The following is a 22,342-nucleotide window of genomic DNA, read 5'->3' on the forward strand; positions in this document are numbered from 1 at the left end:
GTAACAACTCTATCGTGGGGCAGAAAGGAGCTTCTGACTGCTGTGCTAATTTCGGTCAGCCTTTAACTCCGACGTCATTACGTGCCATAAACGCACATGGAGTCAAATCCGGCCCCACCGCCTCCCGAAAATGAGCTACAAAGCGAGCGCTCTCTGCTCCTTCGATTATTTTCGTTAATTTCCATGAGGTGGGCTGTGCTGATACGGCATGTCACGCAAAGGATTCCTTATAGCTCCTTAGTGTCGGTAAGGGACATTGATAGGTTCTTTGTTAAAGGAGCTATGAGAGGAGGCAGGCTTTTGGTTATCTTTATTTAAAGTATCCTTCACACCAATCAAAACATTTGGCAAAATGTGCAGTAAGTTATTTTAAAACTTCAAATAATTTATTAAAAATAGCTCATTTGGTGTGGAAAAAAATGCTGCGTTGCAAAATATTAAATTGCAGCTTTTTTCTTTTTCCAAATTGTATAAATGCGCTTAAAATAAATTGTTTTAATTTATACTTTGTTAAAATTCTATAACTAATTTAGATTAAATTAGTAATCCATGAATTTCTCTTTCCTTGGACAACTAAAATGACTTCACACCTCCTTCCTCAAAGACGTTCTTCAAAAAAAGGAAAAACAAGAGAACTTGCCATGCAATCTGAGACTGCATGTTGATCATTACAGGTCAGAAAATGGCTGAAAGAAATGTGTTACTGATGGAAATATGCCCTGTTTTGCCACTGTGGTAAAATGTAAAAGCTCACTGCAGCATTGTTTATGAGAGATTAAGTCACAACAAAAAGTGTTATTTTATGTCAAGCCTGCTTGCACGTAAATTACATGGGGTGCAAATACACAACATAGATTTACTGTTTGATAGAAGTCAGCAAACAGAGTTGCAAAATATAATTTAAAATAATAAATTATGATGTGGAACGCTGGAGATGTGGAACGCTGGAGAAAGGCACCAGCGACCCCCCACGACCCCATGAGGGATTAAGAGGGTCAGAAAATGGATCGATGGATAGAAATTAAATGTGCTTAATGTCTAAAAACAAAAAGAGAATGTCACCATTTGTTAAAATACACTGGGGAAAAAACTGACATCAGCTTTTTGATCCCATTAAATCAGGCTAAACATTTCATGTTTTAGGTCAGTTTAGGATTACAAAATTATATCTGTTATATGACTCTTTAAGAAAAAAAAATTTCTTTCTTTAAAGCAAAAAATTCTCATACATCCAAGATTACCTTTGCGCAATTTCATAAAAGTCCAGATGACGATGCAATGGCTGTCTAAGTGTATGATTGGTTAACTTATAATATTTGAGATAACTGGAGTCACATCTGGATGCACCTTGAACACTCTGCTGTAAGAAGAGCACAGAAATATCTTGAGACAGGTTCTGTGTCCAATAGAAGAACGAGTTTCGGCAGGAAATGTGAACGTTAACCCAAGAGCAAAAGTGAAAGTCCTTTAGAAGATGGTGGTTGGAGCTGGTGAGAAAGTGTCATCACCCACAGTGAGAAAAACCTGTAAGGTCATACGGGGACAGACACCATAATCATTTGAGAGTGGTCCTGTGTTCTGACGAAGCCAAAACCTAAGTGTTTGTTAACACCATCCCAACTTTGAAGTAAGGGGGTGGTAGCGTTACATGGTGGAGCTGCTTTGCTGCAGGGTGGACTTGACTAAATAGATTAAACAGGAGAAAAAAAAACATTGTGAAGAAATATTAAAGCAGCATCTCATGAAATCAGCCAGAAAGTTAAAGTTTGCCCAGAAAACAGGGTCATAGATGACTGTTGCAAAATGGGCAAAAGAACGGCCCCATGCATACCTGTGAATTACTTGCAAAGCAGCTTAAGGACACCACAATCAATATGTTGCTGTGGCCATAAAAAAGCCCTGATCTCAGTTCTGACAGAAAGTTTGTGGACAGAGCAGAAAAGGTGTTTGTGAGCAAGGTGGCCTACAACCCTGAGATAGTTACATCCATTTTGTCTGGAGTAGGAATCAGCAACCTGTTACTTTGGCTAAACATGATAAAGAACCAAGTAATGTAATATAAATACATATATAATAAGAAATGCAACTTTCATCAGTTTTTCAATTGTTTTATAAAAAATAATTTAATACAATTTCCACAGTTCTTTTAAAATTATAGCAAATTTTCTGTAGTAGACATTTATCAACAACGATAAATTGTCATGTAGCTCCAAATAAGTTTTAATAAGGCAGACTAAGGGTAAAACGGCTCTTTGTATTGTAAAGATTGCAGACCCCTGACCTAGAACAGGGGTCCCAAAGTGGGGTTCATGAGTCCCCACATGGGGGTCACACGATTATTTAATTTTCTGTTATTTGATGTTGTGGTTATTATGGTGTTTGGATTTCATTTAGTGCATGCATTTTGTCCACCAGTTTTCAATATTTTTCAGTCACCTATGGATAGTACAATAGTACCATATTGTATTAGGGCCATTGTAGATTAAAGAAAATACATTTTCGGCCGTGAAGGAGTAGATTTCCACATAGAAAATATGAAATTCTAATGAATAATCCTGGTGAACCTGATATTTAGCCAGGCAAAGAGGTAAAAAAAAAAATTAAAAGCTTTATTGTGAGGGATGAGTCGTGGTAGATGAGGCAGGCAAGCAGAACCAGACTTGGTTGTGCAGGCAAGCAGGGATGAGCAGGAGACCAAAGGATGCAGATAGAGACAGACCAGAACAGACGATGTGGACCGGGGAACCAGCAGAACGGGCAGAGCAAGCGGCTGGAACTCACGGGGAAACAAAACTGCAGCATGCAGACACAGGCAACTTTTAACAGAAGAGTCCAGCTGGCTGAGCACATAGGAACTGGTAGAGGCAAGGCACAGCTTACTAGATTAGATGAGACGTTCTGGCAGGGAGGAGCTAAATGAGGCAGGTATATGTAGGCAGGTGAACAGGTGAGCAGAGTTGACAGTGATTACAGGCAGCAGGTGGAGCTGATGTGGGCTAATTGACAGGTGAACTGAGCTGATTGGACAGTGGCTGAGAGGTGACAGGCTGAAAAGTCCAAAGCGAAACAAACAAAAACCTAAATCATGACAGAAATTTTGAGATCCATTTCACATCTTTACAAGAAAAAAACCTTGGTGGTTCTCTGATATTGAAAAGTCATAATATTTAAGAAAAGGTTTTATAATTTTCCATAATTAAAGGTATAAATCTACTACAGTAAAACTGGGATATTCTCAGACATTGCAAAGTCATAAATTTGCAAAAAACAAACAAACTCAGAAATGTATAGGAAATGTGATTTCACTTTGATATTTTACTCTTTCTGTGGCCCAAAATGTTGTTTTTTTTCCCGATGTTTGAGGCCAGAGTGTAGCTGTGTGAACCTGAACCTGAAATATCTGCTTGGTTTATCCAGATAATTCTTAATCTCCAAAGTGCTCCACTGTTTTAGGAAATGTCCGCATTCACTGCGCTTGCAGCCAGATAATTTTCCAACTTGGGAGCAGAAATGTCCAGAAACATTGCTGCACTTTTACAATTAGGTTATATCTTGATAAACACAGATATTACAGGTTTGCATAGCTCCATTCTGGCCTACATTGAAATAGTTCATTTTGTGTCACAGGATGTGTAATATATTAAACTTTAATCATATTTGTAATACATTTCTGGGCTTTATTCGTGTCCCTTTTGACTTTATTCTTGTAACCCCCACCCCCACCATGTTGTTTTAACTGTATTTAAAGTAAACTTTTCCGAACATAATTCCAAAAATAATTCCAACTCTACAATAAGAAAATCATTGCTATAAGACAATGTATGTTGTGCATGCACTGCACTCAGTTGCCAAAGACTTCTCACTAAATTGTGTTTTTAAAGAGTAGGTATCCAGTGACATTAGTTTCCATATCCCTTTCCCAGACTTTTACACGCCTTACCTTGGCTCTTAATCAAAGACATTTTTAGAGTCTTTCTGAAGCAGTTAGCAGTTACGAAATATGCTCAAAGTATTGACCAGCGCGGAAATAGAGACCCGTCTTCCCAGAATTGATTCAGCTGATCTTACAGTAAGTCTATTGTTCTACACAAGAACAGACCTAATTCGGTATTGCAGAATTGATATGTAATCATCCAAAGCCTTGTTTTGTTGTGAGTGCGATTAAAAAGGCTCCAAATGCAGAACTAAACTGGCAGCATTTGAGTTTACCTCAGCTCACCTAAGTGCAAAGAATGTTCATTTAGTGTTAAGAGTAAAACCCGCTGGATATTATTTTTGGAAACTTACAGAAGTCTATAAGAACAAAGCTTTGTTTTTTGTTTTTCTCATGTTTATAAAGTCGTTTAGGAAACCAATGCAAATCATTTCCACGCACACATTTCCAGTTCCTGGAATTGGTTTAGATCAGTGAGAAATCTGGATCTTTTTTAAGGAGGATTATATAGAACATTAAATGATTATTTTCACATGGTTTATTCCTTCCTTCAAATCTGAAAATACAAAGAAATCCTTAAGCTTTTCAGCACTTTTGTTTTCTTCTTAAAATCAGCTTTGAAGGGATTATTATGGGACGTTTTTTGCCTGCAAACGCTAATGATCTCATCTGTGACGTTTTCACACTCTGGAAATGTTCGTCAGAGGTCTGCAGGGGTGAAATGCCGGACAAGCAGCTTAAACCTCGCACACGGCAGACATAATAACCTTTGTAATGTCTACATTACATTATATTAGTGCCAATAGAAAAAAACGTTTTATTTCAAAACCTAAATGCTATAACAATTTAAAGACGTAAGAGGAGCTCATAATGCACAATGTCAGGACATGTTTATACTGAAAGAGCTGCTGAAACAAAACATCAATTGAACAATAAAGTGACATGTGAAAACTTTTCCTATGCATAAAGACAGTCATTTTGAATAGGAAACATGGCTTCCCTTTTTAAATTCAATATTAAATCATTTTTAGATGACAGATCATTTAAACTCTCATATGTCCAATTTAGAAAAAAAAATTCTCTGCCAGCGTTGTTTTCAGATGGCAAGGTATATTACCTTATAAATATAGTTTTACTGACAACAAATAACATTTTTATTGGGGAAAATTGTGCATTTGTATTATAGCGTAAGCTACCTCTTGAGTTTTCCCAACAGCAGTGAAATTAGAACAAATGTTTTACTGCTGTTGGCCAAACTCAAAAGGTGTAGTAAACTCAGTAAAGTGGCACACGAGATTATTAACTACTGCACATGTAAGGAAATAGTTTTCTGTCAAATTGGGAACTCTGTCAATTTGTGGCCTGTCTGTCTGCATGCTGCCACCTTCTTCCTGCACAACAGCAATCAACTATCGACTGAAGTACCTGTGAGCTGCCTTCTGTGGCAGCACAATCACCTGTTCCTCTGCCTATATATACAGGCCTCCAGCAGACATACAATGCCAGATTATTGAGAGCCTAACACCAGTAGGTGTCCAGTGTTTCGTCATGCCTAATTTCTAGTTTATGACCATATTCACATTTCCACCTGTTGTCCTCTCAACCAAGAGGAATAAAATCAGACTGTGTCTAATGCTATAAGCTAAGGGAACCAAGTGACTGCCCATCACAGCAGAGTGTACACTGTACAAGCCTAGCTGGCCGGAACTATCATTGTCTTTTGCCAACTGTTCATCAGTAGCATTGAAGAGGAACGTTCTCTCTCCTTTCCTGTGGACCGTAAAGAGTTCTGCACCCACAAACACATGCAGGGTCGACCAAGCTAAGTAAAGTCTATTTTTTGTGAAACCAACATCAAAATCAAAGCAGCGGAAAATTTTCCTCAGCTTTTGCTGGAAAAAGCTGATCTGAAAATCACCCTCTGCAAGCTGTGCAGAGGCCCTCGCAGGAAGTCTAAGGAAACACTTCTGCCATGCAGAGATCACGATGCTGCGGCCTCCACAGCCTGAGCGCAGCCCACCGGAGCCCGTGTAAAGCTCATCCTGCTCCGGTTCTCAAACGGGGGCTTTCCACCTGAGCTAGCCGCTTGATCCCTCCCTGCCAACTCCAACTTCTGCCCACCCGATTGCCCCAAAGTCAATCAAACCGACACAGAGGCAGAGGTTTGGCAGAGGAATGAGCTGGGAAAGTCAAATGGTTTACTTTTAATGTGTTTTCACTGTTTTGTTTTTAAGGTTTGATCGGGATTTTTAAAATATAAAGACAGACTAAGCTCCTGCTAGCAGTTTCGAAACAATGTTAGCGGAATGTTTTGGGTGTGTTTTACGGTTATAACAAGCTTTCTTTCCATAAGGGTTTTATACACTGATGGGGCATTAATATTGCTTTTTTCTGGTCCGCTCATTACAGCAAAATATAGCTTTAAAGTTTTTTTTTAAGTACAAGCTGAATGTCCGCTAGCATTAGCCACTCTTGGCCTCTGTTAATAACTTGCCTAGAAGAAGCCATTATTCTAAAAGAGTAATTTGCAAATGAACACAGGACAAGGACATTATTTTTTGGAGACATGTTCTGTGGTCTGACAAACCTAAAATTGAACAGTTTGGTCATATGATTACATTTGGAGGGAGAAGGGGGAAGCTTTCAAGCCTGAGAACATCATCCCAACTGAGAGATATGGGGGTGACAGTATCATATTTTGAAGTTGTTTTGCTGTGTGAGGGACTGGTGCACTTCACAAAATAGTTGGTATCATGTGAAAAGAACAAATTATGTGTAAATTCTGAAGCTACATCTCAAAACATCAGCAAGAAAGTTGAAGCTTAGGCACAGATGGGTCTTCCAAATGGACAATGACCCAAAGCATATACCCAAACTGGTTACAAAGTGGCTTAAGGATAACAAAGTGAATACTTTGGAGTGGGCATCACAAAGTCCTGCTCCTAATCTTATTGAAAAAGTATGGGCTGAGGTCAATAATCTTATGCAAGCAAGGTGGTCGAGAAATGTCTCAAATACACCAGTTCTGTCAGTAGGAATGGGCCAAAGTTCCTGTCAAATTTTGTGAGAAGTTTGTGGAAGGATATCCAAAACATCTGAGCCAAGTTGTAAAGTTTAAAGGCAAGGGTACCAAATATTAACAACAATGTATGTAAACTGACCTTCAAGAAAGCAAAAAAAAAAAAAAAAAAAAAAACACGTCTTAAGACTTATCACTCGTTATTCTGGCATTTAGAAATTATAAATAATTTTGGTCATCGTAACGGCCCTAAGAAAGGTTTAGTCAGATTTCATGTCTGACAGTGAGGGGGAAAAAAAAAGTAAAAAATATAAAAAGTCTTTTTATATAATGTATGTAAACTTCTAGTTTGAACTGTAGCTCGTGTCTTCAAATAATTCTGCTCACTGGAAGCCAGATACAACCTACACTTGGCCTTTACTGGCTAGTGTGCAAAACTAAAACAACAGATTTTGTTTAAGAAAAGAGTTAAATGTGTCCTCCAAAGTCAGGATTTCTCAGGTCTGAGTAGGAAAATGTGAATAATTGGTGAAGTCGAAAGGCCCACTTAAAAAGTTCCTGAACCACTCTGAGCTTAAATTCAACATGGCTGCCAAGCATATACAGTATTAAGTGGTGAAAGTTGTAGGTTGAACTGTTCATCCGTACCTCAGATGTAATTCATTAGTGTTTATAGCACTTAAATTAACAAAATCGATGGAAGCATAATGTTGTTTGGTGCTACCTACTGCAACACAAACAGTTGGTTGCACCAACACCATATCAATCAGCAAATCCATCTAGTTTTCCTATTTGCTGTTAGAAAGCGCTAAACATGAATGTGGCATAATTTCTAGATCTCGTACTTCCAAGGCAAATCGGATGCATCAGAAATAATTTTACTTATTGCTAAATGAGTAATTTTCCGTCATGTTGTTCTCAGCAATATGTGTAGCTGAGCTACACAATGGATTCAGGTACTTACAGATTCACTGCTATACAGAAAACATCAATTATTATCTTTAGCTGTTACTTTATACACTTTGTATTAAATAATACTGTATATTCTTCAAGGATGGTATCAAATCTTTGGTTGTTTGTACCTGTAATACTTTATTGGTTGGTTTTGCTGTTCTTTTTATATATCTCTTTGCAGGTGTAGAAGCAGACTCAGAGGATGTTATCTTTCTCTCTCCCTTTCCTCTCCTCTTTTTCTTTCACCTTTTCTCCCATTTAACATTTTGTCTCAATTGTTTCTCTCCTTTTTTTCCTCTTCCACCTTCCCGTTTCTGTTATTCATTGAATATGAAATAGCCCCTGCGTAAATTCTAATAAAACTTCTTGCATATATAAATCAAGCGGAGCACTATGGCAAAAGCAGTAAGGCTCCACTTGTGAAAGTAAAATCTGCTGTGCTCTTTTTGGCATTAAGACAGCAATTTGTAATGCAACACTGCCAGATCGGACACACACACACACACACACACACACACACACACACACACACACACACACACACACACAAAAGGAAGAATGTCTAAATTAAGATGCAGCCTTGCCAAAACACTGGTTTGTTAACGATCACTGGCCAAGTTTAACGAATAGCAAGTTTAAGCTTTGAATAAAAGTAGCTGGATTATTTGGTCATATGTACTAAGCAATTAAAATGAAAGCCAAAAAGCATTAACAAATACTAGATGTATTGTGTTGAGCCTACCATTTTCCATTTTCTGAAGATTCTGTCTACATCTTGTTTAAAAATGTTTTTTTGTTAATATCTCTCTATTTAGAACATAAAAAACTGTCCATCAACATTTGTACTATTCTTTAAAGGAGCTATAAGTAAAACCATTCTCATTTGTCACCTGGGATGGAAGTAACATTCCCTATAAACAATCGGTCCTCTCCATCAACAAGGAATTACTTACATTCTTCTCCTTTCAAACCTAGAGGTACGATCTGGAACTACTTGGGTCCAGAGTATAGCCCATGTTTACTTTCTAGTTCCTGAACCAATCTTATGAAAGTTCCCAGGGTTCCCAACACAGAACGCAGCCTTTGGTATTTTATGTTGGCAAAAGAGCAGCAGTCTGCTAACATGGAAGCCAGTAAGAGAAGCGGACTTGAAACAGAACAGAATACAAAATCATATACCTATCCTATGGAAGTGAAAATTCACAACAGCAACACATCATTTAAAAACGGCATATTAGATTGTTGTGATTGACAAGCTGTACTGATTTGAGCCACAAGGTGTCAGTATTACTTATAGCTCCTTTAAAACACGTTCTAAGGGCCATCAATGGCCTGTGAGCTACATTTTGGACATCCCTGTTTTTCAGCATAGTAAAGAACATAGGGCAAACAACAGAAGACTCAAAATGTTTTCATAATCTTTGATCAAATGTATTATCCATACAAGCTTCAGTAACTTTACCAGAAAAGTGGTCTGCTATGGCAGAAACTTTTTTGCCCTCAATCTAATTTACTCATGGTGTCATAATAATAGCTTGTTAAAATTCTGTCTTCAGAAATGTGGAGTAAAACTCTGAATGATTGCAAGAAAGTGCCTAATGGACAAGAAAATGAGTGACCAATTACTGAAATGGCCAGGTCCGCTTTTTTTCACCCAGCCTATAAATATACATCAGCCTCTCATGTCAGCATAGGAAAGACAATCAGAGCAGAAGGTCTAAAGTGACCAGAAATGTTTTTATATATTTTTTTTTGTGTGGTGGACTGGCGACCTGTCCAGAGCGTACCCCGCCTCTCGTCCAATAGCCGTTGGATATATTTGCCAGCCCCCTGCGGCCTTGCACAGGTAAGTGGGTACAAATAATGGATGGATAAATTAAAGCCATTTGATGGTAAATCTATAGATGTATATGAGCTAATGTAGCCACCAAACAAACTGTGGTAGAGGAGCAGAACCCTGAAGCCATCAGACAGCTGTCATGCATGCACAACAACCCGTTCAGTGAAGCAGCTCTTTCAGGTTACAGGCAGATGCATGGCTTGAGGTAAAATTCAGCCTGTCTGCCACCTCAGTGCAACAGCTGCGACCTGAACACACTTCATTGTGACAGATCCGCGAGAAGATGATGTTGCTTTAAAAAAAGGAAAATTGCTATGCCAGAAAACAGGCAGGCTAAATAGCAGCCTGTTCAAGGGAAACTGGTACAATGCTTGGTTCGAAGTAGTATGACAATCCACTATTACACAAATTAGTGCACCCTTGTTAGAGCACAATTGTTGCAATAATGTGAAATGTATTTCACAGACACAGAGTAGAAACCAGCCTAAAAACAGTCCCACAATAGAAGCAGTGCCTTTTAAAAAATATTCATACCCTTTATATTTTTTCACCTTTTTTCAGATTTAAACCAAAAAAAAGTACTTTTTATTTTATTCATTTTTGTGATAGGACAACAGAAGGTTTTCGATTGTGAACGGTATGGAGATAGCTTCACTGCGGGCTCACATCTACTACGGGTGCGTTTTTTTCTGCATTCGCACTGCTCCTAGGGAAACAGCGGCTAGCTGCTGCGCTGAACGCAGAAACAGAAGTTTACATGGGTTCATGCTCTTGCCGGGAATTTATGTGATAACTAGAGCCATATTTAAAAAGTGCCTCAAAATCAACAGCTGCATTCAGCTCTATAAGCATTACCTTATTGTTTTCCCTCACTATTCATGCTAGTGATGTTCTACCATGCACTTTTGACCCCATGTCACCGGTTATGACGCAATGTTCCAACTTCCAAGCAAACGCATGTGTGCAGGCAATGAAAGAGAGAAAATACAGAGTTTTATTTATTTTATTTTGAAAACACAGGAAATTACCACAAGGTGGCCTCTGATTTCCTGTTTGGCCCATATAAGTCCCTGGCACTTAACATGAGACTGCTGTGGCATCCAAAATCAAAACCTACTGCACAGCCTCGGTAACAGGACCTACACTACACCATTGTTACAATGGGTGCAGTGATTTTAAGTTCCTTGCAGCACCCACACCGTAGTAGATGTGAGCTTGCCATGAGATTTAGGCAGAGGTTTGCCAAACAAATGGCTCGAGGGCGATTTGCGGCCCGCTGAAATATTTTGTGAGGCCCTCAATCACAATTAAAGAATAGCATAGATTTGGTTTGCCAACTTGGTTGGTTGCAATTTTCACTAATGGCAGAAGTTTCAATAAATTTACAGAAAATTCAAAATCTTAAAAGCAGTAAAGTACATCACAAAGTAGTCATCATTCATAAAACCTGTTTTCTCCACATTTAATTTATTCTGATGGGAAATAGGACTACAAGAATCCACCAATTTTTACTGAAATGCAGACTTTAACATACAGATTTATTAAACTTGGCTAAATAAAGCAAGAGTAAGCTATATCACGTTCTTGCTGCTGAAAATACAAAACAATACTTAAGATAGGCAGACAAGAAACCCAATAACTACACGGTATTACATGGTATTTTATTAATTAATTTATGTATGTATTCATTTATTTATTGCAAGATTTAAATATTTTGGATCTAAAACGATTTTCAGATCTGTTTTCTACAGATATCTGACTATTTTGCTTGTTTCATTAAAATAGTGTGTATAATTTATTGTTAAACAAGTTAAAATGCAACAAATAAATAAATACAAATAAGGGTTTGTGAAATTGAAATGAAAAAATCTAACTGTTGGGGCCCCTGGAGTACTTCAAACGTCACATTTTTGGTCCTCATGGAAAAAAGTATGGACACCACTAGTTTAGACCAAAGCATATTAATGTATTAGAATGGCCTACTCAAAGTCCAGACCTAAATATAATGGACAATCTGTAGCCAGACCTGAAAATTGACGTCCCAGGACATCAAGACTCTCCTTCCCATCTGACAGAGCCTGAGCTGTCTTGCAAAGCTGACAGGCATACACAATTACACGTGTAATTTCAGCAAAGGGTGGTTGTACAAGGGTTTGACTCAGGGGGCTAAATATAAACGCACATAAAACTATCCTGACTTTTATTAGCAGAAGTAATTCAAACCATGCATCCTTTTCTAACAGTCATGCACTACTTCTTGTACTTGTATCACTGGATCACTGGTAACCACTGGCAGTTTATCATATGTGCTATATGGGCAGTTTCCCAGGGTGGCATTAGAAATGGGAGTGTACAAGCAGCAGATCAAACTTACCTCCAGTTGCACATTGAACAATTTCCTTTAATTGCTTTTTTGCCTGTGCAGTCACTGGGGAGTTGGCGCCATCTGCTTGCTGCTGACAATAAGGAGACTATTTTGCGTCCTTTGTGGAGGACTGCACTAGATTGGATAACGCCCATGAATTTAGATGATATGGTTTCCTGCATTTGCTTTGGTTAGATGGTAAAGGAGAGGCTCGCCCAGGGTGCCATTCATGCAAGAATCGTCAAGGTTGTAACATGACAAGATGTGAATGGGTTCCAGGGATGTGAATACTTTTAGAATTGCTGTAAAATGTGGTTGAGACACAAATGAAATCATAGAACAGTAATGAAGCAATGTTGATCTCAATTTCCTTCCTGTTTCAACTAACGCACAGATGTTGACTAATGTACTGTCCAAAAGGTGTTGCAATGAAGCAACAAATTACCATCCTTGCTTGATCAACCATAGTAAACACTTACTCCTTAGTTGGTGATGTCATTCTCTACTCCCGCTTTAACCTTTCCAGACATGTAAATAACTTGAAGTCATCTCTGCTTATTCTAGTCACTGATAGAGGAAATGATGATCGAGGGTTTCCTCGATCATCATTGTGTTGAAGACAGCTGTGTAGACCGATATCAATGGCCCGTGAAGAATAACAGATCAATCATGAAAACTAATAAGCACTTAAAAGGTACTACTGTATGACCACTACTCATACAGGAAGAAGGTTCATATAAGCTCATAAATTGAGTCATTGTTGTGCATAAGCCTGACAATTTAAGCAAATAACAAAACATTTTGAAAGGTCTTGGAATAAATGATGGTTCATCTTTGTTTTTATTTGATAAGTGTTATTGTTCTTTTCTTCCCTCATAGCACAGTATCACACCACGATGTGGATGTGGCCCTGTACAGGGGTCTGCAGAACCTATTGATTTTTTTCAATTTTTTTTTTTAAGAATACAGTTTTGCCATATTCTTACCATGTTCAGGTAATAGATTGAAAAGTTCTGCCTTTGCTAAGATAGTATATTGTTTTATAACCTGACCTTGCTTTATTTCTCCATAACTTTCTCTCGGACTTGTCTGCTGTGTTTCTGAGTCCTCACGATGCTGTTTCTTTATTTTCACTAACGTTCTGAAACCAACCTCGGAATCCTTCACAGCAGTGCTGAATTTATACTGAAATCGAATCACATACAGTGTGACTCTGTATAACTGAATTTTAATTAGGGGCATCAATCAGTAAAGGGGGAGCAATATTAAAGCACACCATTCTTTTCAGAGTTTAATTTCTAAAAAAAGGACACATACTCCCCCATTTCCCTTATATTTTAAAATTTGGCAGTCTTTTCTGTTTATCTATGAAATACCAATTAAATACAATAAAGTTTGTAATTGTAGGGTCACAATATGTTACAAAATCCGAGGAGTATGAATACTTATGTAAGAACGTTTTGTGTTAGTATATTGGAAAATGTGGGCCTTCAAGCCCTCTTCTCAGACAGCTTCTCACAAACACATATTATATTCACACTTTGCTTGCTGCTCTACAAAATCACAGGTAACACAGTCTTACATAGAAAATCCCTGTGGCTATTTTAGTAGCCACAAGGAGCCAATTTGGCATAGATGCCCACGTCCTGTGTCAGGTATTCCATGTATTTGCTAATACCTTAATATATGACTTATTATGATACAGGTGTCCTCTCTTTATTTAATTAAACTAATCTTAATTTGATCTTTTTAGGCCTGAAATTTCTTTTGTTTTTTTCCCTCTCCTTCTCACACACACAGACACGCACGCGTTCGAGCACACACACACATTCTTGTCTTAAATACTGAGGACCATGCCTTGACTTTCATTGACTTCTATTCATTTGCAACCCTTTCTATGCAATAACCCTAACCTTAAACCTAATCTTTACCACTACAATTCCAACACTAACTCTAACGTAAACACAATTGACACTTTAGTCCTAAACCTAAGTCCAAGCCCAGAAAAAATGAGGACCAAAAATAGTTTTTCACTTTACACCAAAGTCCTTACTTTGCTAGCAAAATTAGAAAAAAAAATGTTTTCGCTGAACTGAAAGTACAAGTACACACAAAATGACAAACACACACACACACACACATGACGCTGATGTGATCAGACAAGACTGATTAAGTATGAACAGAACAATTCTGAAAGATTCCTAAAACAAAAGACTTAAAGTACTTCAGAAAACCTTGAGAACTACTGATCAAGAAAACTTGACAAGGAGAAAGTCTGATGCAAAAATGTCTGGCTTCTTGGAAGCAACTTGAAAGAAAATTAATAGTGGTTTAAAAGTTTTCAATTGTATTGTAATAAAAAAATAAAAGGCCAGTAAATGCATTATAGAAGTAAGGAACAGAGCGTTTTCATTTCATATTTCTCCAGTTTTGTTGTAGCTTGGCAACAGATGTACACTGTACATATGTTTTTGTTTCTGGGCCTCGACAAAAGCATTTGACATCAATACAGTATAGAAACACAAATTTAGCAGCTTAAATGAAGCCGATACAAGTTTTCATGTGGGAATAAAATAGAGAACAGGACAATCATAGCTACTAGAAATAATTTAACTGATCAACCGAGGGTTAAACAAAAGAAGCTGAGTACAAGACTCTTTAGACAGACTGGATGCTTTATGCTAAAAAGCGTGCTGAGACAGGTGGCCATACCAGTTTAACAACTTGCTGACAATCCTTTACAGAATCCATGATGTTATGTGGTACATGTTGGGCTAGTTCCAACAGAAGGATGTGATTAAAAGTTGTCATAAATTAATAAAAAATGAAGAAGAGACGACTGATTTAGTGTGCTATAATGATATACTGTTATGAGCCGATGTGACAGTACAGGAAATGTAGCTGACAACTCAAAAGAAACTACAAACTAGGTTCCCTTGGTAAAGACGTGAAAAAGACTTTTGAAATAATAAATACATTTGTTCCTGAAGTTGTACAACCTCACAGTTCTTTTTAGAAGAACACTAACTTTGATTTAAGAACATTTATTTGTGGAGGGAATCCCATTTTAAGATGTGTTGTCTTTTTGATAACAAATTCCCAGTGGTTACTTTTTCGTGTGAATCAGTGTCCACGAACTTTGAATTAGTGATCCACGACCTCGTGTTTTTTTCTGGGGCATGTATTCGATGCACAGAGAGAACAATTTCTCTAAGGTAATCTTCAAAATGAGAAATCCAAGAGAACATCAGCAAAGAGTGGCATCTTGTGCCCCTTTACCACAGGTTGCACTTGGACATGAAAACTGTTCTGCAGCAATTTACATTGACGCTTTTATACCCATTTGTAACAAATAAAACGGTCAAAATGCAAAAGATAGGTCAGCGTCAAAAAACATAAAATGTTTATTACAAAGCTAAACAACAGGAGAGATTTGTTGTACCAATTAAATTTTATAGCAAAATGAGGAAAATGTTTGAAACTACAGTAAAAGGTGAAGTCTGCAATAATTTTTATTTTAATCTCTCTTTAGCAGACATAAATACAAGGGAGTTATTCTCAGAGTCTCGTGTTCAGTGATATAAAAAAGAAATGTGGAATGTGATTATGCATTGAAATAAAGCTGAGAAAGGAAGATTTACCCTTTTTTTCCACTGCCATTTATTCTCGAGAAGACTTTTTAATTGTTTGAGAACCAAGAATATTAACTGGTATAGGTTTGATAATCAGTTTCCATTCACTCTGAAGTCAAAGCTGCAGCTGCTCAGCAGACCCCAGTTTTAGCATTCTGATTCTCCTCTTCCTGATGTGCCACACAGAGAAAGATGTGTGCTGCAGGGAGTCAAGTACAACAAACACACCCAGTGCCGAAGAAGCCTTGCTTTCAAAGCGACAACAGACTCCCCTGGAAAATGTATCTCCTTGATTGTTGCTGATTTATCTCCATAATTCAGCTGCAGTTAAACCTTTGAAACCCAACCACTCATGCTTAGGGCAATGATACACCCTGTATGCCGTCACAGTTTATTTTTTGTTTTGTTTTGTTGTTTTGCTGATAACATCCTGGAAGGTCTTTTTAGTATTTGACACCTTGACTCCAACCTCGTGTTTGTTTGTTTTCATTGTCTTTCCCCAAAAAAGCAGCTAAACTACTGATTGATTGGAGCAAAGAAAGCATCTGCATGCCTTTTATCCATCTGATATGAGCCCACACTCTAAGAGCTGGAGCATATGGCTTTTTTTAACTTGCATAATCCAGTTTCATTTAGTGATAAAAAAAAATGTGTAAACACAGGATAAAATGCTGTGAAGTTACACACAAAGATTTCAAACCGAGTCTCACTATTTGCAACAGAACGCGGGGGGGGGGATTTTTTTTTAAAACACCCTACACATGAATAAAAGGCACAGAAACTTAAATATGACCAATAAAATTAATGTTCTATCTAATAATCATACACCCTTTTTTAATGATGACCTAAGCAACTATGTCCATGGCCCATATAAAGAACAGCCACATATACTAAAAATTGTGGCCCGTTATTCTTTGACACTGACTATTTTCAGCAAAAGAAAAATGCCCTCAAATTAATTCGTTTTTCACTGTGAAATATTTTTTTCTGTAATAAAAGCTGAATTTATTTCAAGGTTTCTCACTCGTCTTTACCAGGTGTGCCTATGAACTTGGACATTAGATTTTTCTAGATTCCCAAATGCTTTTTACCCACAAAAGTATGCGATTCAGATGCAGTCTCATCAAACTGATAATTATTTTCTTCCTGTGACTGACAATTTATTTTATGACAGTCTTACCGAAGGCCATTACTTGGTTAAGTTATTATTTAATAAAATATTAGGTTGTTGCTTCCATTCTAACTTTGGAGTTTCGGGCAGTTGTTTCTAAATTGGTTTAATTTCCTTCACTAAAAACAAAGTTTGTGTGAAGAATATTGGTTTTGTAGACCGGAATTGTTTTATTCATAATCTGCTGTGAAGCACTTGGGCTTCCTTTCTCTTTTTGAGATCGTCGAGATTCTCATTTCCACCTTATTTTAACTTTTTGGCATTATCTGACTGCTAGTTTATTTTGTTAATATTGTTATTTCATTAAATTGTTGGTCTGCTTCCACATATCTGCCTAGAGTTAGGCCATAGTTCAACTTCCTGCAGTTCAGGAGCCGTATGTGGCTCTTTAGTGCCTCCAAATTAGCTTAGTTTTAAAACCGAACAGCATTTTTAAATATAAAGGCTGTTTTTCAGCACGTTTAAATGTAGTCTTATGCAACATCTACATAAGATTTCAACAAGAGAAAAACTTCAAAGGTTCAAAAAAGCAGTTGATTTGGTTAAATGTCTACTGTCTTAATTGGGCTTCAAACTTTTTTTCTATAGATATGGAACTTTCTGTTAAAATGTAAACATTCTCAATTAAATAAAATGTTAATATTTGTTCTAAGACCTCAAAAAGAAATTGTTATCCTTTAACCATATCAAAATAAACTTTTGCATATAAAACATTTATAGAACTTGAAAAGATAACATTAAATTAAGGTTCAACTTGGTTTTGTGGCTTAAGACAAGTTGTATTTAGTTTTATTTACCATATAGGTTTTCTTGGTTGCTTATTGTTAGCCTGCTTCATTCTTTCCAAAACCACTTCTTATGTGTATTTGGGATCACTGTCCTGTTTAACAGGAGATCAAGTTTCAACTATCTAGAGAATGTAGAGGTAGTTCTCCTCTTTTCATTATTCAATACATTTTGTGCAATTAGCCCGTACTACTGGCAGCTAAGCACACCCTCAGCATGATGCTTCCATCATTGGTGTTCAAGCATTATCCGGTTTATGATTGTCTCTCATCATTCTAAACGATTTTTCTTTCATATGAGGGCATCTGCTGTGGTCAGATTGTTGAAATTTGAACATAACTGTATGTACCAATAGGACAGTAATCCCAAGCAAAGATCAAAACCAGATTTGGAAAGGATAAAGCCAGCTAAGACACTGATACACCCATCACCTTAAAACTTTAAATTTGAGAAAAAATCTGAGCAATAAGAGGAATCCAGACAATTTAAATGACCTCTATCAATTCTGATAAGAAAAGTTGTAAAATATTCACACCGAAATCTACCAGGGCCTACTCATGGCAGCAAAATAATGTGGGTTCACAGCAACTTGCCGAATGATATGTATGAAAACATTAGTGATGATTTGACTCCAATCACAATGCTGGATGACTATGTAACTGCAATTTTTCTTGCTTTTTTTGTTTGTTTTTGTTTTATTTTACACAAGACTGTCTAGATTAAACTTAGCTCTGGGCAGCAATCAATTAAAGCTGTTAAAATTTCAAGTTTTGGCGATGAAATTAACTTAGACAAATCCTCTTCATGACAAATCCTTAACAAACCTTTTCCACCTTTAATTTCAAATAAACTATGCAATTCAGCTGAAAACAAAACAAATATATCAGAGGGGTAAGATATTAAAAGAAAAACGTTTAGTAAAAGTTGTAATACCCTGGTCGTATAGACTAATCCTTTTGTTAAACCAAAAATATTGGAGCATACAAGAGATTGTTGGCATATGTTGAACAAAACCAATACTTGCTGGGAATTTCTGCTGTTCCTTCAATGGTGTTGTAATGAGGAAATATGCGTAAGCGCAGCAAGGTAGTATTCACGTCCTACGCTTAGGTTAACTTTTAATTTTAATCAGTCAATAAATGTACACTAGAAGCATGATACACATGCACAACGCATGTATTTACGCTACACGACGCCTAAATTAGATTGAAGTTCTAATTTCAGACGCAAATCTGCTCTTGTTTGGCTGGAGATAACCAGGAAAACATCATCCTGTGTCAAAGTTCACTTCCGAAAGTATCCCAAAAGTCAAGTCTCAGTTCGGCCACAAGGTGGTAGAAGTCGCCTTATTGACGCTGCTGATCGATGGGATGTGCCCAGTTTTGCTGAGTTCTTTGCCTTTCCTCTCGCAACAGTTTGTCAACTAGAGGACGGAAGGCTAAGGTGCTCCTTTGGTACTCTTTCTATGTGGCGATAGTTCTATTCAGAGCAGAAACACACAGCTGAGGAGCATCTGGTGTAAATGTATGGTTTTTAATGTAAGGTATGTAATGTAAGTGCTTACATTACGCTTACATTACACTTACGTTACGTACCCGGTGTATTTCCTCCTTTAGGCCTCATTGGCAAACTCCCTGGCCAGTGTCCATCTTTCATTTTTATTCATTTTGCAAATCTATCCGGTTTTTGTTACTGTAGTGCCAAAATGTCTTGTGCTACTGATGTTGACTCTCTTCACTGCACAACCATAGTTAATTTTTGTTTGAAATTACAACAAAAAAAAAACAGGTTTTAACGGGGAAATGCAAATTTTTGAGAGCCCCTGTAAATGTATTTTCTGACCTAATTTAAAACAGATAAAATTGAAACTCTCTAAGAAATAATATGATGAAACCAGCAATGGTAACAATGCTGTGAAGCTGCAGTCCTCGTTTATAATTGCCGAGAGGTAAAGCAGATAAAGCAGACTTGTATGTCTAAGGAAGCATATGTGTAAGAAGGACTTAGTCGTCCAAACGCTTTAGGTATTAAAGAATTAAAGCTGGGTGTGAAACTAAAAATAGCCTAGGAACCAATTTGCTGAGGACAGCGTGATTTTCTACACGTGACAGGCAACCGGCGACACGCCGCTGTCCCTGGTGCTGAAACTGCATCCGGTCCGTTACGTACAGGTTTTCTTTTTTCTTTTCTTTTTTAAGAAAAATAATCAGATGGACATCTAACTTGGAATCCTGGATATTTTTAAGTAGCAATAAAACTGGATTCAGTAGTAATATAGATTGATGTATAACACGTAAAGCTGTAATTCCTCCCAAGCAACAGTGCGAGGCGCATGCCAAGGCTAATTCAGTTTACAGAACGGGAGAGAGAAAGAGAGTTTGATTGATCATGTGGGCTATGGATGCCTGCTAGAGTAGTGGAAAATTGCTGCATATACGCCCCTTTAGCAACTATCTAGTACAGCCAGTGACTCCAAGCCCATCCGAGGCCAAGCAGCCAACCTGCACCAGCACGCCGGGTATGCCTGTTAAACACACAGCCCATTCTTCCGGGTTCTGGACCTCAGTAAGGCAACATGAACTTACCGCAGTCCTCACACAAGATCCTCCCAACATCCTTCTTCAGGTTCTTTCCACTCGTGTCAAGGGGTGCGAACGATGCCTTGAAAACCAAGGGCTCGTCCGTGGGGTCCATGAAAAAGATGTACTTGTGGTTCTTCTTCACTTTGGTGCACGGAGCCTCGGATCCGAACTCCCCCACGGTGACGAGCTGCTCCCGCTCCAGACCGCCGCTGTTCAGGGGCCAAACCTCCAGCACTTTGACACTCACACGGTACGGCTCCGCGGACGCGTTCCCCGCAGGCGTGGACTGCACCTTGCCCTCGATCACCACGGCGGACCTGTAAGCCTGGTCCTGCAGGGAATTCAGACTCGGGGAGTAGCAGGCGAATGAGACCCCGATGAGCAGCATGGATAGATGCACCGGATCAAGCCTCATGCCGCCTGCTTTGGCTCGGTGGGGGCTGGTCGCGTTGCGGCAGGGCACTCTGGGCTGCGGGGCGATGGCGGTGGACCTGGGTTGAAGGAGGAGAAAGCGAGTGGGCTCCAGCAGTAGCACGGCAGCGCGGCGGACCTTGCATAAGTGTCCATGCCATTGGGATCCGCTGCTTTTTTCCCCAAATGCTTTTCAGCGGGTAAACAGCAGCTTTTGCAGCGGGGATGACGCTGGGTTTTAAATCCAGTCACTGCTTTCTGCTAATGATAAGGCATTGTAAATGTTGTAGTTTTTTTTAAAGGAAGGAATTCTCGACCCCCTCCCTCCTCCGTTATGCTGCCATAAGACGACGCCACTCTTTATCTTTGCCCCCAAAAATTGCAGTGAGAAGGTGCCGCTGTTATGGTTCTCCGTATCATCTGCAACGGAGGGAAGAGACGCAAAATGCTGCAGTGAAGCACAAGTTGGGGGAGGCTGGTCGCAAAACAAAAAGACCCGTTTCATTCCAGGAAAAACATTTGACAACGATAAAAGATTATAATTCAAAAATAAAAGGAATCATTTCTGCACCCCAGCTACAGCGTTAAAACGCCGCCTTCCACCGCGGCTCTCTCTCCGCCTCCCCTACCAGCCGCTGACGGAGAGAAAATAAGACCGATCGCCAAGGGGCTCCAAAGGGGGAAAAAAACGCAGGATACAAGAAACCGACGGACCAAAAGGGTCTATCTCCCCCCTTTTAATACTGCATATCAGTCACTCCATGGTGTTTCATCGGCGGGGATCTCTTTCTGTAATGAAACAAATGAAAATCCTAAATCCATGGCTCTCCCTCCTTACAAGCGCATCCTACTGTAGCCAAGGCATTTCGCCCCCTCCAAAAGAATAAAAATAAAATAAATAATAAATAAAAAGAAATCAACAACGAGAGGGGGAAAAAAGGCAAAAATGAAGCCGCATATGTAAGTCCGGGAAGTCGGGCGATGACTAACGCTGCGAAAGCGTTTCGGAGTCTTCAGGAGACTGTTCTGAATGAGTTTTGCGTCTCATCCCATTAAGTCATGCCCTGCATTCAGGTCACATTCGCCGCTCTGCCTCGGAAAAAACTGAGGTTGAGGAACCCGCATTTAATCTACACATCTGATCAAGCCGCAAAACAGAACTCCACAACTTTAAAAAAAACACCTAGAGATTTGGAAATGATAATAATCAAAATAATCATTTTTAATCAAGCTTCTCCTTTTTCTTTTTGTCTAACGCATTAGGAGTGCTCGTTAGCACAAAACTGGTATAGTTCTGTGCAAAAATTACATCTAATATGATCGTTTAAGGTTTGCTTGATAAATGTTATTGACAAACTAACTCAGGGTATGAGGGTAAAGGTTTGGCTTCTGTGCCAAATACACTGCGGATACAGGACGTTGAAGTGTCAGTAGTCATGAAGAGCGACATCTGCCGACCACAGTGGTCATTCAAAAAAAAAAAAAGAGCCTCCACACATGGAGGGCGCAGCTAATGTTACTGTAACGCCACGGCTTCTTCCCAGAAAATTAGAAATGGTCGAATATTTAGATGTATTACTCAAGGAGGTTAATTTGGAATTTTCATGAATAGGGTTTACAGGTAATTTAAAAAAAATTATCATAAGAT

The 22,342-nt window shown here is 38.5% G+C and overlaps 1 protein-coding gene across 6 annotated transcripts in view; it reads right to left on the reverse strand.

Annotated features, from left to right (window-relative positions):
* nrg2a (neuregulin 2a) overlaps positions 1 to 21,723 on the reverse strand; it is a 120,472-nt gene extending 98,749 nt beyond the window's left edge. For 4 of the 6 annotated variants that reach the window (XM_036143138.1, XM_021312150.2, XM_021312152.2 and 1 more), the window contains exon 1: positions 20,287 to 21,723. In XM_036143138.1, coding sequence (XP_035999031.1) covers positions 20,287 to 20,698 — 412 coding nt within the window. In that variant the 5' untranslated portion in view covers positions 20,699 to 21,723. The remainder of the gene's footprint in view (positions 1 to 20,286) is intronic. The other 2 variants (XM_036143140.1, XM_012855282.3) reach the window with 2 other exon arrangements.
* Positions 21,724 to 22,342: the final 619 nt, after the last annotated feature.

This window comes from Fundulus heteroclitus, chromosome 11, assembly GCF_011125445.2.
Source record: "Fundulus heteroclitus isolate FHET01 chromosome 11, MU-UCD_Fhet_4.1, whole genome shotgun sequence".
NCBI classification, from domain to species: domain Eukaryota; kingdom Metazoa; phylum Chordata; class Actinopteri; order Cyprinodontiformes; family Fundulidae; genus Fundulus; species Fundulus heteroclitus.